The following is a 15,046-nucleotide window of genomic DNA, read 5'->3' on the forward strand; positions in this document are numbered from 1 at the left end:
TCCGTTTTCTGTTGCTTATTATAGAATACCTGAATCTGGGCAACTTATAAAGAAGAGGAAATTATTTCTTACAGTTACGGACACTGCAAATTTTGCCCAAGGTCAAGTGGCCACATCTGGTGGTGGTCGTCTGGTTGGTGGGGGCTCTCTGCAGCACAGGAAACATTGCCAGTGTGCAAACATTGCCAGTTCAGGTCTCTCTTCCTCTTCTTATAAAGCCACCAGTTCCCCTCCCATGATAACCCATAATCCATGAATGGCAGAACCCTCAGGATCCAATCCAATCATCTTTATTTTTTTTGAGACAGAATCTCACTCTGTCTCCCAGGCTGGAGCGCAGTGGTGCAATCTCAGCTCACTGCAAGCTCCGCCTCCCGGGTTCACACCATTCTCCTGCCTCAGCCTCCCAAGTAGCTGGGACTACAGGCACCTGCCACCACACCTGGCTAATTTTGTATTTTTAGTAGAGACACGGGGTTTCACCGTGTTAGCCAGGATGGTCTCAATCTCTTGACCTCGTGATCCGCCCACCTTGGCCTCCCAAAGTGCTGGGATTACAGGCATGAGCCACCGTGCCCAGCCCCCAATCATCTCTTAAAAGCCCCAGCTCTCAATACCGTCATGTTGAGAACTAAAAGTTTCCATATGAATTTTTGGAGGAGACATGCAAACCATAGCATTCTGTCCCTGGGCCCCCAAAACTCATGTGCTTCTCACATACAAATACATTCATTCCACTCCCATAATCCCAAAGTCTTCACTCATTGCAGCATCAAAGTCTCATCTGTGAGCTAGTTATCACTTCCAAGTTATGGAGCAAGTTATCTACTTCCAAGATATAATGGTGGGAACGAGCATAGTGTACACATTCCCATTCCAAAAGGGAGAAATAGGCAAAAAGAAACGGGTGAAACAGGCCCCAGGAAAGTCTGAAACCCAGTGAAACCCAGCAGGGCCAACATGACACCTTTTTTTTTTTTTTTTTTTTTTTGAAAGGAATCTAGCTCTGTCACTCAGGCTGGAGTGCAGTGGCGCGATCTCGCTCACGGCAACCTCCGCCTCCCAGGTTCAAGCGATTCTCCTGCCTCAGCCTCCCAAGCATCTGGGATTACAGGTGCCCACCAACACGCCCAGCTAATTTTTGTATTTTTAGTAGAGATGGGATTTCACTGTGTTGGCCAGGCTCGTCTTGAACTCCTGACCTCGTGATCTGCCCGCCTCGGCCTCCCAAAGTGCTGGGATTACAAGCGTAAGCCACCGCACCCGGCCAACATTGCGACTTAAAGGTAGAGAATAATCTTTTTTGACTACATGTGGCGCCTCCTGGACACAGGGTGGGAGTTGGATCCCCAAGGCTTCAGGCAACCCAGCCCTGTGGCTTTGGTGGGTGGGCTCGAGTCTGGTGCCTGAAGTTTCCTGGGGGGAGGGGGGCGCTGCCTGCTGCCTGTGATTCCAAAGTTCTGGGGGCCTGGTGGTCGTCCTGCTTCCACGGCTGTACTAGGCATTGCCCTACTGGGGACTGTATGCATTGGCCTTGTTCCTATGGCTCCACCAAGCCCCAGTGGGGGCTCTGCAGTGGCCTTGCTTCCACAATTCCAATAGGCATTGTCCTGGCAGGCACTCTCTGAGGCAACTTCAACATCACATTTCTGTTGGGTATTGCTCTGGTGGGGGCTCTCTGCAGTGGCTCTGCCCCTGTGACAAGTCCCTGCCTGGGCCCCTAGGCTTTCAACAACATACTTTGAAATCCATGTGGAGACTGCCAAGCCTTCACAGCTCTTACTTTCTGCAAGACTGCAGAATTAGCACCACAAGGATGCAGCAAAGGTCTATGATTTGCACCTTCTGGAGCTTCAATACAAGCAACACACACACACACACACACACACACACACACACACGCAACACCTCGGGCCACTTAAGCCACCACCAGGCTGGGGTGGCCACAGAGTGCTACACTGGGGTGTGGGGTGCAGAGTCCTGAGGTTGCCCTGGGCGGTGAGCCCATGGAGAGCACCCAGGGCCTGTCCCCTGAAACCCTCTGTCCTCCAAGGCCTCTGGGCCTGTGATGGGAGGGGCAGCCTCAAAGACCTCTGAAATGACTTCAGGGACTTTCTTCCATTTTCTTGAGGAAGAGCACCTGGCTCCTTTTTAGCCATGTTAATCTTTTTAGCAAGAAGTGGCTTGGCCACGCCCTTGGATTCATCTCCTGAAAATGCTCTTTCATTCTCTACCACATGGCCAGGCTGAGAATTTTCCAAATGTTTCCACTCTGTTTCTTTTCTCTGTGAGATCATCTTAAGCAGTTAGAAGCAACCACACAGCAGCCTCAGCATTTTGCTGCTTAGAAATTTCTTCTGCCTGTCAGATACCCTAGTTCATCACTCTCAAGTTCAGCCTTCCACAAAGCCCTTGGGCATGGATACAGTTTAGCCAAGCTCTTTGCCAGTTCGTAACAAGGATGGCCTTTACTCCAGTTTTCAATACCTTGCTCCTCAGTTCCATCTGAAAGCTCATCAGAATGGCTTTTGCTTCCATATTTCTTTCTTTTTTTTTTTTTTTTTTTTTTTTTTGAGATGGAGTCTCGCTCTTTTGCCCAGGCTGGAGTGCAGTGGCACGATCTCGGCTCACTGCAACCTCCGACTCCCTGGTTCAAGCGATTCTCCTGCCTCACCCTCCCGAGTAGCTGGGATTACAGGTGAGTGCTACCATGCCCAGCTAATTTTTGTATTTTTAGTAGAGACAGGTTTCACCATGTTGGCCAGGATGGTCTCAATCTCCTGACCTCATGATCCACCCACCTCAGCTTTCCAAAGTGCTGGGATTACAGGTGTGAGCCACCCCGCCCAGCTGCTTCCATATTTCTATCAACATTCTAGTCATAAACACTTAACCAATCTCTAAAGAATTCCAAACTTTTCATAGTCTTCTTGTCTTCTAAGGCCTCTCCAGAATCTAGGCTTTTTCTAGCCTACTCCTCCAAATGCTTCCAGCCTCTGCCCATCACCCACTTCCAAAGCCACTTCATCATTTTCTGTTATTCATTATCAGCAACACCCCACTTCTTGGTACCAATTTTCTGTCTCATTCAGTTCCTTTTCTGTTGCTTACAACAGATTATCTGAAACTGGGTAATTTATAAAGAAAATGAATTTATTTCTTATAGTATGGAGGCTGAGAAATCCAAGGTCCAGGGGCCTCACCCTCTAGTGAGGGTTTTCTTGCTGATATGGACTCTCTGTGGCACAGGGTGTCACATGGCAAAGGGGGCTAAGCATGCTAATGTTCTAGCTTGGATCTCTCTGAAAAAGCCGACAATTCCCCTCCCATGATAACCCATTAATCTATTAACCTTTTAGTCCTTTATGATGGGGTTAATCTGTTAACCTATTAATCCATTATGGTGGGCTAATTCATGGGGATTAATTAATCCATTAATCCCATCCAATCACCTTTTAAAGTTTCCACCTCTCAGTACCGCCAAGTTGGGGATTAAGTTTCAATATGAGTTTTTGGAGGTAACATTCAAACCATCGCAGTGGTCGTTTCTCAATCTTTTTAAACCCAAGACCTGGATTAGATTTTTTTTTTTAATCAAAAAACAAAAACTAGGCAGGGCATGGTGGCTCACGCCTATAATCCCAGCACTTTGGGAGGCCCAGGCAGGCAGATCACCTGAGGTCAGGAGTTCGAGACCAGCCTGACCAAAATGGTGAAACCCTGTCTCTACTAAAAATACAAAAAATTTAGCCGGGCATAGTGGCAAACACCTGTAGTCCCACCTATTCGGGAGACTGAGGCAGGAGAATCGCTTGAACCCAGGAGGTGGAGGTCGCAGTGAGCCGAGATCATGCCATTGCACTCCAGCCTGGGAGACAAGAGCAAAACTCCATCTCAAAAAAAAAAAAAAAAAAAACACTAAACTAAAACCTTCCTTCACTTCCCACTACAGCAGCTTATCCCCTGTTGAAAATAACACCAATAAGACCAGCTAAGCTAATATTACTTGGCTCCTGCTGCATGTCAGCACATAAACTAAGCATTTTTAGCGCATGGATTTTCTAACTGAACCCCTTGGGCAACGCTTAATAGTAGGTACTATTATCCCCAGTTTACAGATGGGGAAACCAACTGAGAGATTCAGCATCTTGATCGAGTTAAGTAATAAAGTCAAGATTGGAACTGGGCTAGTCACGGTGGCTCACGCCTGTAATCCCAGCACTTTGGGAGGCCAAGGCTGGTGGATCACTTGAGGTCAGGAGTTCGAGACCAGCGTGGCCAACATGGTGAGACCTCGTCTCTACTAAAAATACCAAAATTAACTGGGCGTTGTGGTGGGAGCCTGTAATCCCAGAAACTCAGGAGGCTGAGGCAAGAGAATCACTTGAACCCAGGAGGCGGAGGTTGCAGTGAGCCAAGATCATGCCACTGCACTCCAGCCTGGGCCACAGAGCAAGACTCCGTCTCAAAATAAATAAATAAATAAATAAATAAAAGACTGGAACTGTGATCTGATTCTAAAGACCCGAGTTCTTAATCACTATGTAATACAGCCACAGCAATTTCTGTATCTTTGGCATATTCCCCACCAGCCGACATTTTGACTCTTAGAAAGTATATATGTGTATTATTGATGATTACTTTTATTTCCCACATATAAAATTATTTAAGGCTCAATATGTCTTTTAAGACTACACACCTCCCTCCCTGCCTCCACTTCTTGTTTGCTGCTTTCCCCAGTAATCTGGGAGTGAACATTGAGTACCTGGTTTCAAGGTCAGGGTCCTGGGAAGTATGGCTTATAATGAAGGAACAGGAAATCCAAGCCATTGGTGTTATGGAGACTGGGAAGGACTGGGGAGTGTTTGCTAGGGGCCTGAGGACTACTTGGGGAAGAGGGGGCTGACTGCTCCAGTGGCCAGGGTCATAGTTTGTCTCTTTAGTCTACCCCACCATCAGATCAAAAAAGGTGGTTAGGAAGTGGTTGTTACTAGAGGGCAGAGGAAAAGGTTCCAGCCCCAGTGAGGAAGAGGTAGGTGGTGTTGGTGGGGCCCTGTGTGAGCTTACAGCCGCCCTTCCTCTCCTCAGTTATTTTTGGTCTCTGTGACCTGTAGGTTTCCTGTTAGTGGGAACAGAAGTGACAGGAACGAGTTCCCACTACAGAAATGAACGCCAGGAGTCCAACTCATTCCCCTTCTCTCTTCCCTTAGCCGTTGAACTTCTCAGGGATCCAGGCTTCTAGGTCTGCGTGCCTAGGGCTGCGTGTTAGTGGCTTCAGGCGCTGCGCCAAACACTTCGTTTGAGTCTCATCTCCTAACCCCTCCCCTACCCCCAATAGGGCCTTGCAATTCCTGGACCCCTCATTAAAGCAAGAGAGTCCTCTCCTCTCCAGACCCAGTTTACCCATCACTAACCCTTCCGTGTGGCTCTGGGTGCTGAAATGGGGATGACTTGGCCCGCTAGGTGAAGAGGAGACGGAAGCTTCCTGGCAGTCCCCGCGTCACGTGGGGCCCTACCTAGTCAGCCTCCTAACGCCCCTCCTTACGCATGCGCCCATTCACTGCTGGTCCCCAACAATGCCTAAATCCCGCCCTGCCCTTCTCGTTCCGCCCCTGCCCGGGAGCCCCGCGTCCTCATTGGCGAGCTCCAGGGTGGCCCGGCCCGGACACCCCAGTGATAAAATAGATCATCTACACGGAAACTAGCGCGCTCCAGGGGTGGGGCCCAAACGCAGTTCCACCCTCTGGCTCCCAGCCGAACACCGAACCGGGACCGATCCGGCCCCGGCTTGAACTAGCTCAGCTCCGAGCTCGCGGAACCACGCCCCCGGGAGACTCTGGCCCGGCCAGCGCGGGCCAGGTCTTCAGTCCTACATCGCCCCGCCTTGGGAAAAGGTGCAGGGGCCTCTCGCCGCCTCGTCGGGACCTTCCTCTCTACCTGCCTCTCCAACCCCTCTCGGCCCCGAGCCACCCGGCAGCGGGGGTGGGTGTGCAGAGGTGCGGCGTCCAGAACCCGGTTCCTGCAGAGGCTCTGGGTGGCAGCAGCCCTGTTACGGCTTAGATGGCGCGCAGGACAGAGCCCCCCGACGGGGGCTGGGGATGGGTGGTGGTGCTCTCAGCGTTCTTCCAGTCGGCGCTTGTGTTTGGGGTGCTCCGCTCCTTTGGGGTCTTCTTCGTGGAGTTTGTGGCGGCGTTTGAGGAGCAGGCAGCGCGCGTCTCCTGGATCGCCTCCATAGGAATCGCGGTGCAGCAGTTTGGGAGTGAGTGCGGCGCCTGGATCTTGCGGCGGCGACTGGGAAGTGGAAGGGCGAGGGGCGGGAGATGCTGGGGGGGAGACCCCTGAGATCTTCTCGCAGCGCCCCTTCCACTTCCTCAGGCCCGGTAGGCAGTGCCCTGAGCACGAAGTTCGGGCCCAGGCCCGTGGTGATGACTGGAGGCATCTTGGCTGCGCTGGGGATGCTGCTCGCCTCTTTTGCTACTTCCTTGACCCACCTATACCTGAGTATTGGGTTGCTGTCAGGTGAGAGCCTGCACAAGGGCAGGAGAGTCAAATGCTTAGATCGTTGGATGTTCACCTCCTTCCTGCTCCTTCCAAAGGGTTCGGGGAGAAGCTGAGGGAAAGTTTAGCTAGCACCTGTACCCAGAAGGGAATTCTTAATAGGAATGACTAAAGCGACAAACATGGTGAGGAATTAGGAAATTCAAGGATGATGAAACCTGGCCGGGCGCGGTGGCTCACGCCTGTAATCCCAGCACTTTGGGAAGCCGAGGCGGGTGGATCACGAGGTCAGGAGTTTGAGACCAGCCTGGCCAACATGGTGAAACCCCGTCTCTACAAAAATACAAAAATTAGCCGGGCCTGGTGGCGCTAATGCCAGTTACTCGGGAGGCTGAGGCAGGAGAATCGCTCGAACCCGGGAGGCGGAGGTTGCAGTGAGCCAAGATCGCACCACTGCACTCCAGCCTGGGCGACAGAGCAAGATTCTGTCTCAAAAAAAAAAAAAAAAAAAAAAAGATGAAACCAAGTATACAAGCCCAGAAGCCCAGGGCTAATGGGACTGGAGTGTAAAAGGAAGAATTACTATAAAATGGTGCTAGGGGCCAGGCACGGTGGCTCACGCCTGTAATCCCAGCACTTTGGGAGGCCGAGGCGGGCGGATCACGAGGTCAGGAGATCAAGACCATCCTGGCTAACACGGTGAAATCACGTCTCTACTAAAAACACAAAAAATTAGCTGGGCGTGGTGGCAGGTGACTGTAGTCCCAGCTACTCGGGAGGCTGAGGCAGGAGAATGGTGTGAACCCGGGAAGCAGAGCTTGCAGTGAGCCAAGATTGCACCACTGCACTCCAGCCTGGGCGACAGAGCGAGACTCCGTCTCAAAAAAAAAAAAAAGAAAAAAAAAGGTGCTAGGTACTGTGACTGTGAAATCGATATCATTATTGGATTTACAGCTGAGGAAAAGCTTTAAAGCTTATACAACTTGGCAAATGAAGGTCACACAGCTAGAAATGGTAGAGCCCAGGTCTAACTCCAAAGTTCTGTGCTAGTTACCTTACAAACTTTGTCTCTAATCTTCCACAATCCCAAAAAGTGTATTATTACCTTTTGCAGTTGAGAAGGTTGAGGCTGGGAGTGTTAAGTAAAACACACAAGGTTACACAGCTATGAAGTATCCAAGCCAAGATTGTATCCCAGGTCTGTGGGACTCCAAAGCAAGTGCTACATTCTGCTGCTGGGCAATGCGGGGATTACTGTGTGCCTTGAGCTCCCTAAGAGTTCTCAACACCACTTCTTCCTTTTTGACAGGCTCTGGCTGGGCTTTGACCTTCGCTCCGACCCTGGCCTGCCTGTCCTGTTATTTCTCTCGCCGACGATCCCTGGCCACCGGGCTGGCACTGACAGGCGTGGGCCTCTCCTCCTTCACATTTGCCCCCTTTTTCCAGTGGCTGCTCAGCCACTACGCCTGGAGGGGGTCCCTGCTGCTGGTGTCTGCCCTCTCCCTCCACCTGGTGGCCTGTGGTGCTCTCCTCCGCCCACCCTCCCTGGCTGAGGACCCTGCTGTGGGTGGTCCCAGGGCCCAACTCACCTCTCTCCTCCATCATGGCCCCTTCCTCCGTTACACTGTTGCCCTCACCCTGATCAACACTGGCTACTTCATTCCCTACCTCCACCTGGTGTCCCATCTCCAGGACCTGGATTGGGACCCACTACCTGCTGCCTTCCTACTCTCAGTTGCTGCTATTTCTGACCTCGTGGGGCGTGTGGTCTCCGGATGGCTGGGAGATGCAGTCCCAGGGCCTGTGACACGACTCCTGATGCTCTGGACCACCTTGACCGGGGTGTCACTAGCCCTGTTCCCTGTAGCTCAGGCTCCCACAGCCCTGGTGGCTCTGGCTGTGGCCTACGGCTTCACATCAGGGGCTCTGGCCCCACTGGCCTTCTCCGTGCTGCCTGAACTAATAGGGACTAGAAGGATCTACTGTGGCCTGGGACTGTTGCAGATGATAGAGAGCATCGGGGGGCTGCTGGGGCCTCCTCTCTCAGGTAAGTGGAATGGGGTTCCCAGGGGGTGAGGGCTGCCATGTTGCACAACTAGGGGAGGGTACTATTCTCATTACAGTGTATGTGAATATTGCCCTCTGGTGTAGTACAGTACACAGCCTGCGTGGCCAACCATAGCATCCCTGAAATGGATCCATGGGGCAAAGAACTTGGGGCTGGGAAAGTCTGAGTGGAAAGACAAAGAGAAGCTAAGTGGAACCCTTGGCAGGGTGCCTACGGCTTGGGTTTTCAGACGACCTGGCAGAACCTGGCCAGACACAGACGTAGCATTCCAGTGTGCACCCTTTCCTTTGGCCTACTGGGCCCCAAACCAGGTATCTGAGGCACCTGGTCAAAGTTCTGCTGGCTCAGGGTGCCAGAACTTTCAGACCTTTATCTCCTCTTACCCATTAACTGAAGCTTTAGAAAGGCCACAGTTGGCGGGTGCCTGTAGTCCCAGCTACTCAGGAGGCTGAGGCAGGAGAATGGCATGAACCCGGGAGGCGGAGCTTGCAGTGAGCTGAGATCGCGCCACTGCACTTCAGCCTGGGCGACAGAGCGAGACTCCGTCTCAAAAAAAAAAAAAGAAAGGCCACAGTTGCCAGAAAGAAAGGCACAAGTATGCCTGACTCAATCTGGATCTCCAAATCCCTGCAGGCTGGTTCGGAGGTCCTTTCTGAAGGCGGGGAGGTGGTTGAAATTAACTTTTGAGGCCCTTTTGGGAAACCAGAGTTCTTAAGTTTATCCAACTATTCCATGGGAGTTCCAACTCCTCTGAGATGATAAGTCTTCCCTCCACCCAAAAATGTATCTGAGCCCTCAGCCCCAGCAAATAGATCACTCATGTGTATTCTTTTTCTCTCTTGGACCTAGGCTACCTCCGGGATGTGACAGGCAACTACACGGCTTCTTTTGTGGTGGCTGGGGCCTTCCTTCTTTCAGGGAGTGGAATTCTCCTCACCCTGCCCCACTTCTTCTGCTTCTCAACTACTACCTCCAGGCCCCAGGACCTTGTAACAGAAGCACTAGATACTAAAGTTCCCCTACCCAAGGAGGGGCTGGAAGAGGACTGAACTCCACAGCGTCAGGCCCAGAAAGCCAAAGCTTGACAGCTCCGGGTCTTCTCTTGCCACATCTTGGTCTCCACAGAACCACAGTGCCTTAAGATTCTTGATCTGCCTCCCCCTAGAGCAGGCCTGGGGCTCCTGCAATGTGTGTGCCAACCCTTTGTATTTTGTTGAGGACTCTTATTTCTCCGTTACTCTCCTAACCTTTTCTTCTTTTTTCTTTTTCCCGAGACGGAGTCTTGCTCTGTTGCCCAGGCTGGAGTACAGTGATGTGATCTCGGCTCACTGCAACCTCCGCTTCCCGGGTTCAAGCGATTCTCCTGCCTCAGCCTCCCAAGTAGCTGGGATTACAGGCGGGAGCCACCACGCCCGGCTTTTTTTTTTTTTTTTTTTTTGTATTTTTGGTAGAGACAGGGTTTCACCATGTTGGCCAGGATGGTCTCGAACTCCTGACCTTGTGATCCACCCCCCCCCCGCCCCTCGGCCTTCCAAAGTGCTGGGATTACAGGCGTGAGCCACCACACCCAGCCTCCCCTAACCTTTTCTAAAGGACCCAGGAGTTTTGAAGGATCCGGGAGTTCCTGCTTTACTGAGCTGTGAATCAACTGTGAAAATCAAAGGCCAAGAGACTTATCATGCTTTATATAACATCTCTAGTGTTGCCTCCTGAGTTTCTTCTCTGAAGACACATGTTTGGGAAACGAAACTGTCCCTTTGAGATAAAATCAAATAAGAAAATTGGATAATAATCACAACCTCAAAATGAGCTGGGGCCCATATGCTTGGGTTGGCCGAATGGAGTCATGCCTGGAAGTGGAGGAGAGTGTCCAGGAGCTCTGATGACCCAAGGCATTTTAACCCTGGAATCTGCTCTCCAGGCTACCACCACATACCTCCCTCTTCCCCATTATCCCTGTGGCTTAGAAAAGAAATTGAGGGCTGGGCATGGTGGCTCACGTCTGTAATCCCAACACTTTGGGAGGCCGAGGCGGGTGGATCACGAGGTCGGGAGTTTGAGACCAGCCTGGCCAAGATGGTGAAACCCGTCTCTCCTAAAAATACAAAAATTAGCCGGGTGTGTTGGCGTGTGCCTGTAGTTGCAGCTACTGGGAAGGCTGAGGCAGGAGAATTGCTTGAACCCAGGAGGCGGAGGTTGCTGTGAGCCAAGATCGCGCCACTGCACTCCAGCCTGGGCGACAGAGCGAGACTCCATCTCAAATAAATAAAAATAAAAAAAAGAAGGAAAGAAAAGAAATTGAGAGAATGCTGAGGACACAGGGTATAGATGTGTGAATAGCTTTGATAGAGTTGAAGTCTGGGCCTAGGATTCTTGTATTTCCCTCAGGCCCATAGAAGGAGATTGAAATGCAGGGAAGAGTTAAGTCTGGGAGGTCTGGGAACTAGGGTAAGGGACATGAAGATGCGGCAGATAGCACCCACTAGCAACCCGCCCCAACCCCAGCAACACACTGAAACTGGCTGCCAGACAACTTCGCAAAGATTCCCTGTCACGGCCAGGACTTGGGCAAAGAGAAATGGGTTGGCTGGACAGTCACCCTTCTTCATACCCAGGGCCTTCTGGGATTCTATTCCTTTGAACCAGCCTTTCTGGCTGTCTTAAGTAGAATATTTTCAGGGTCCTAGATTGGTGAACAGTTGGAGGTTTCAGGAAAACCCGATAAAAATTCTTTATTGGGGGAGGGGCTCAAACAAGAAAATAATCAACAAGTGGTGTCCAGAGTAGAGCCAGGGCCTCCTGGGGACAGCAAGACTGCCTGGGGAGCGGGAAGCAGCTCCCCCCTCTCTGGGGGAGGCGTGGCTGGAGGGGAGGCTGGACCACAGGAGGGCAGCGCCCTGGGCAACCCTATGTAGATGAAGCTGCCGGAGAGGATCAAAGAACCAGACAGGAGGAAAGAGGCGGTGAAGTCTCCTGTCTCATCCCTTAGGAAGCCTGAGGAGATGGGTAAGGGCATTTAGAAGCCTCGAACCCCAGGGGCAGAGGATAGTTGTAGGCAGATCTGCGAGCTCAGGTCCTTACCTGACAGGGGAGGGCCCAGGAGCCCCCCGAGGCTCATCAGCATCATCACCAGCCCTGTGGCCTGCACCACACCTCCGACGCCCACCAGCCCGGGGAGTACACCGAAAACCAGCGGGGCGTAACTCCCCGCGCTCAGCCCATAGGCCACAGCCGCGGCCAGCAGTGGACCCCCCCAGCTCTCTTCGCCGCCCACCACGGGCACCAGCCCCACCACCCACAGCCCCAGCCCAGTCAGAGCCCCGAATACGGCCAGCAGCCGCGGGAGGGGCACCCAGCCTTGGTCTGCCAGCCACCCGCAGACCAGCCGGGCGCCCGCATCCCCCATCGCAGCCACGGCCACCACCAGCGCTGCTCCGTATCCCCCCAGGCCCCGGTCTAAAGCGTGGGGAGCCAAGTGCACGTAAGGAACGAAGTACCCGCCCCCAACCAGGGCTGTGCCTAGAGCAAAGATTGAGAAGGCCCGGCGTGTGAAGAGACCGAGGCCGAGGGCAGCTAGGGGACTACGCGGTGGGGCTGGGGGTTCGCCAGGAAGGACCAGGGGTAGCAGCAGGGCGCCACAGGGGGTGAGGTGGAGGGTGATCGCGCCGAGGAGGAGCAGAGCGCCCCGCCAGCCGAAAGTATCGAGGAGAAGCTGCAAGGCGGGCGCCAGGAGCAGCGAGGAGGCCCCGTTGCCGGTGAGCGCCAGCCCCACCGCCAAGACTCGACGGCGGGAGAAGTAACGCGAGAGGGTGCCTAGGGCGGGGGCGAACACCAGGGCCCAACCAAAGCCTGCGAATGAATAGGAGGGGATGGGGGCCGGCACTGGGGACGCCCGCCCCAGCATTCCCAGCCCGGCTCTCCGCACCAGGCCCCCGCCTCCTTCGCTACCCCAGATCCCAACAAGCTCCTGTCACCTCCTTCACCCTGAATGACCGGGGCATCCCACTTCCCTCACCAGCGAGGAGGCCCAGGCCGAGGTAGAGATGCAGCAGACCGCGGGCGAAAGCCGAGAAGACGAAGCCCAGCGAGGCGAGGACGCCCCCAACCATCACCACGGGGCGGGCCCCCCAGCGCGTGCTCAGGGCGCTGCCCACGGGGCCTGAAAGGGGGCGGAGTCAACGGAAGACACGCCCCCGGGCCCCCAAACTCTCTCCAACACTTCTCATTGGCTGTTTGCCTCCCTCGAACTAATGGTTCTTCTCCTTGACCTCAAGATGCACTCTTTTCTAGAGCCGGTTGCCCTTTCTCAGGTTGTCGGGTAATCAGGTGGGTCTCCCATCCCTCCACTCACGGCTCCTCCTCCCCGTTCCTGTCTCCCGCCTCAGGGCCCCCCTCACTGGCTGCCTGCTGCACGGCCAGGGCCAGGGCGCTGATCCACGCAGTGTCCTGGGCGCTTCGGTCAAAGTGCTCGGCAAGGTCAGGGAAGGCAAGGCCCAGCGAGCGCAGCAGCCCGTAGGACAGCCCGTTTATCGCGAAGGCTGCGGCCGCCACCACCCAGCCCCAGCCCCCATCCGGGGGTCCGGCGGGCTGGGGGGTCATCGCCGTCTGCGGGGTGGGGAAACATCTATGAGAGAAGCCTCCACGCCTGTGCTTCCGCTGGGGAGCCGGCATCCCTGAGATCCAGCCTCTGGCTGCTCGCCCGGGGTGGGCCCGTCACTCCGAGCGCGATGGCGCGGGGCGGAGGGAGCCGGAGCCTGGCCTAGGGCTGGAACTCCCGGGTCCGCGCGAGATACGGGGACGGGGACAGCCAGATCCCCAGGCCCGAGGTTCCCCGTCCCACGCACACTCCTTCCCCCTTACCCGACCTCTCCGGGCGGTGCGGGGAGGGGAAGGGCGAGGAAGGGCTGGGCCCGGCTTTCTCTCTGCCTCCCAGGCGGGCGGGGGCCCCGAAGGGGAGCGAGGGCAGCGATGGAGCCCAACTTGGACGGGCTCTCTCGGTAAACAGAGATCACCACAGGGGCCCGAGCCACCTGGGACGCGGGGTGTACGGAGGGCGGGGGCGAGCTGAAACAGCCAATCCGCCAAGCCGCGCGTGAGGCCAGACGCCAGTCCCACGGGGATTGAATTATGTACACACACAACCCCCAGGCCCGGCGGGGGGAGCGGCGAGAAATGAATGCGGAGGGGCCCTGCCCTACTCACGCCCATGCACCTGCCGCCTGCTGCGCGCAGGGGAGACACGTGGATTGCAAACCCCAGCGAGCCCAGGGTCCACCGCCAACGCATGGAAATAGGGATGGTCCCCAAAACCTGAGGGGATGAGTAGTTTTGTTCTCAGGAACGTTGCCGAGGACCAGGTAAATCTCGGATATCAATCAGATCACAGACCTCCACCAAGTGCCAGCTCTGTGCTTAGAATAACAGACCCCCAGGCCGGGCGCGGTGCAAGCCTGTAATCCCAGCACTTTGGGAGGCCGATGTGGGTGAATCACCTGAGGTCAGGAGTTCGAGGCCAGCCTGACCAACATGGCGAAACACCATATCTACTAAAAATACAAAAAAAATTAGCCGGGCATGGTGGCGGGCGCCTGTAGTCCCAGCTACTTGGGAGGCTGAGGCAGGGGAATCGCTTGAACCCGGGAGGCAGAAGTTGCAGTGAGCCAAGATCATGCCACTGCACTCCAGCCTGGGTGACAGAGACTCTGTCTCAAAAATAAATAAATAAACAAAAATAAAATAAATAAAATAAAATAACAGGTCCTCAAGGACAGAGGGATGAAACAGGACTCCTTCAATGTGAAGACCTGCAGTGTACCAGGCACTGTTTACACATGCTATCACTTCATCTTATGATAACCCTATGAAGAAGGTGTCGCTTTTTTTTTTTTTAGATGGAGTTTCACTCTGTAGCCCAGGCTGGAGTACAGTGGCGATATCTCGGCTCACTGCAACCTCTGCCTCCTAAGTTCAAGCCATTCTCCTGCCTCAGCCTCCTGAGTAGCTGGGATTACGGGCACCTGCCACCACTCCCAGCTAATTTTTGTATTTTTTAGTAGAGATGGGGTTTCGCCATGTTGGCCAGGCTGGTCTGGAACTCCTGACCTCAGATGATCCGCCCACCTCGGCCTCCCAAAGTGCTGGGATTACAGGAGTGAGCCACCGCGCCCAGCCGATGTCGTGCCTCTTTTATAGATGCAGTAACTGAAGCTCACAGGGAAAAAATAGTATGAATATTTGAATTTAGGTCTGTCCAACTGTGGACCTACAAGGAGAACAATCCCAGGACTGAAACAAAATCTGGCACAGTTAAGGGAAAGATCCTGGATACAGCTTGATGCAAACTGCCCTGGAAAGGGTGGAACCATTGCAGGGACAGAAAACTTATGAGTCTTAAATAAGGGGTCACTGGGAATAGAAAGGGTTCTTGAGATCAGAATCTCTAAACACTTAGGTTAGAATTTTATTTTTTATTTTTTATGT

The 15,046-nt window shown here is 53.8% G+C and overlaps 2 protein-coding genes across 5 annotated transcripts; one reads left to right on the top strand and one right to left on the bottom strand.

Moving 5' to 3' along the window:
• Positions 1 to 5,480: 5,480 nt before the first annotated feature.
• On the top strand, positions 5,481 to 10,375 carry SLC16A13 (solute carrier family 16 member 13). Of its 3 annotated transcripts, none has more exons than XM_063799532.1 (4): positions 5,481 to 6,259; positions 6,376 to 6,519; positions 7,613 to 8,545; positions 9,416 to 10,375. In XM_063799532.1, the coding sequence occupies exons 3-4, from the start codon at positions 7,666 to 7,668 to the stop codon at positions 9,613 to 9,615; spliced, it is 1,080 nt and encodes a 359-aa protein (XP_063655602.1). In that variant the 5' UTR covers positions 5,481 to 6,259; positions 6,376 to 6,519; positions 7,613 to 7,665; the 3' UTR covers positions 9,616 to 10,375. The 3 variants fall into 3 exon arrangements, with proteins under 3 accessions (XP_063655602.1, XP_511981.3, XP_009429992.2); XM_511981.8 differs by having other exon boundaries at positions 7,808 to 8,545; XM_009431717.5 differs by lacking the exon at positions 6,376 to 6,519 and having other exon boundaries at positions 7,808 to 8,545.
• An 892-nt stretch (positions 10,376 to 11,267) lies between these two features.
• On the bottom strand, positions 11,268 to 13,741 carry SLC16A11 (solute carrier family 16 member 11). Of its 2 annotated transcripts, XM_009431718.5 has the most exons (5): positions 13,427 to 13,741; positions 12,964 to 13,171; positions 12,582 to 12,725; positions 11,648 to 12,415; positions 11,268 to 11,560 (listed from the first exon to the last, which is right to left on the bottom strand). In XM_009431718.5, the coding sequence occupies exons 2-5, from the start codon at positions 13,163 to 13,165 to the stop codon at positions 11,331 to 11,333; spliced, it is 1,344 nt and encodes a 447-aa protein (XP_009429993.4). In that variant the 5' UTR covers positions 13,166 to 13,171; positions 13,427 to 13,741; the 3' UTR covers positions 11,268 to 11,330. The 2 variants fall into 2 exon arrangements, with proteins under 2 accessions (XP_009429993.4, XP_523835.3); XM_523835.8 differs by having other exon boundaries at positions 12,964 to 13,605.
• Positions 13,742 to 15,046: the final 1,305 nt, after the last annotated feature.

This window comes from Pan troglodytes, chromosome 19 (assembly GCF_028858775.2).
Source record: "Pan troglodytes isolate AG18354 chromosome 19, NHGRI_mPanTro3-v2.0_pri, whole genome shotgun sequence".
Taxonomy (NCBI): domain Eukaryota; kingdom Metazoa; phylum Chordata; class Mammalia; order Primates; family Hominidae; genus Pan; species Pan troglodytes.

Excerpts from the sequence above, each read along its gene's own strand:
- SLC16A13 (XM_511981.8), top strand. The coding sequence starts at position 6,061 with ATGGCGCGCAGGACAGAGCCCCCCGACGGGGGCTGGGGATGGGTGGTG. Across the intron at positions 6,260-6,375 it reads CGCGGTGCAGCAGTTTGGGA|GCCCGGTAGGCAGTGCCCTG; the intron begins GTGAGTGCGGCG and ends CCACTTCCTCAG. Across the intron at positions 8,546-9,415 it reads GCTGGGGCCTCCTCTCTCAG|GCTACCTCCGGGATGTGACA; the intron begins GTAAGTGGAATG and ends TCTTGGACCTAG.
- SLC16A11 (XM_523835.8), bottom strand. The coding sequence starts at position 13,237 with ATGCCGGCTCCCCAGCGGAAGCACAGGCGTGGAGGCTTCTCTCATAGA. Across the intron at positions 12,416-12,581 it reads CGGCCTGGGCCTCCTCGCTG|GCTTTGGTTGGGCCCTGGTG; the intron begins GTGAGGGAAGTG and ends ATTCATTCGCAG. Across the intron at positions 11,561-11,647 it reads CCTGGGCCCTCCCCTGTCAG|GCTTCCTAAGGGATGAGACA; the intron begins GTAAGGACCTGA and ends CCATCTCCTCAG.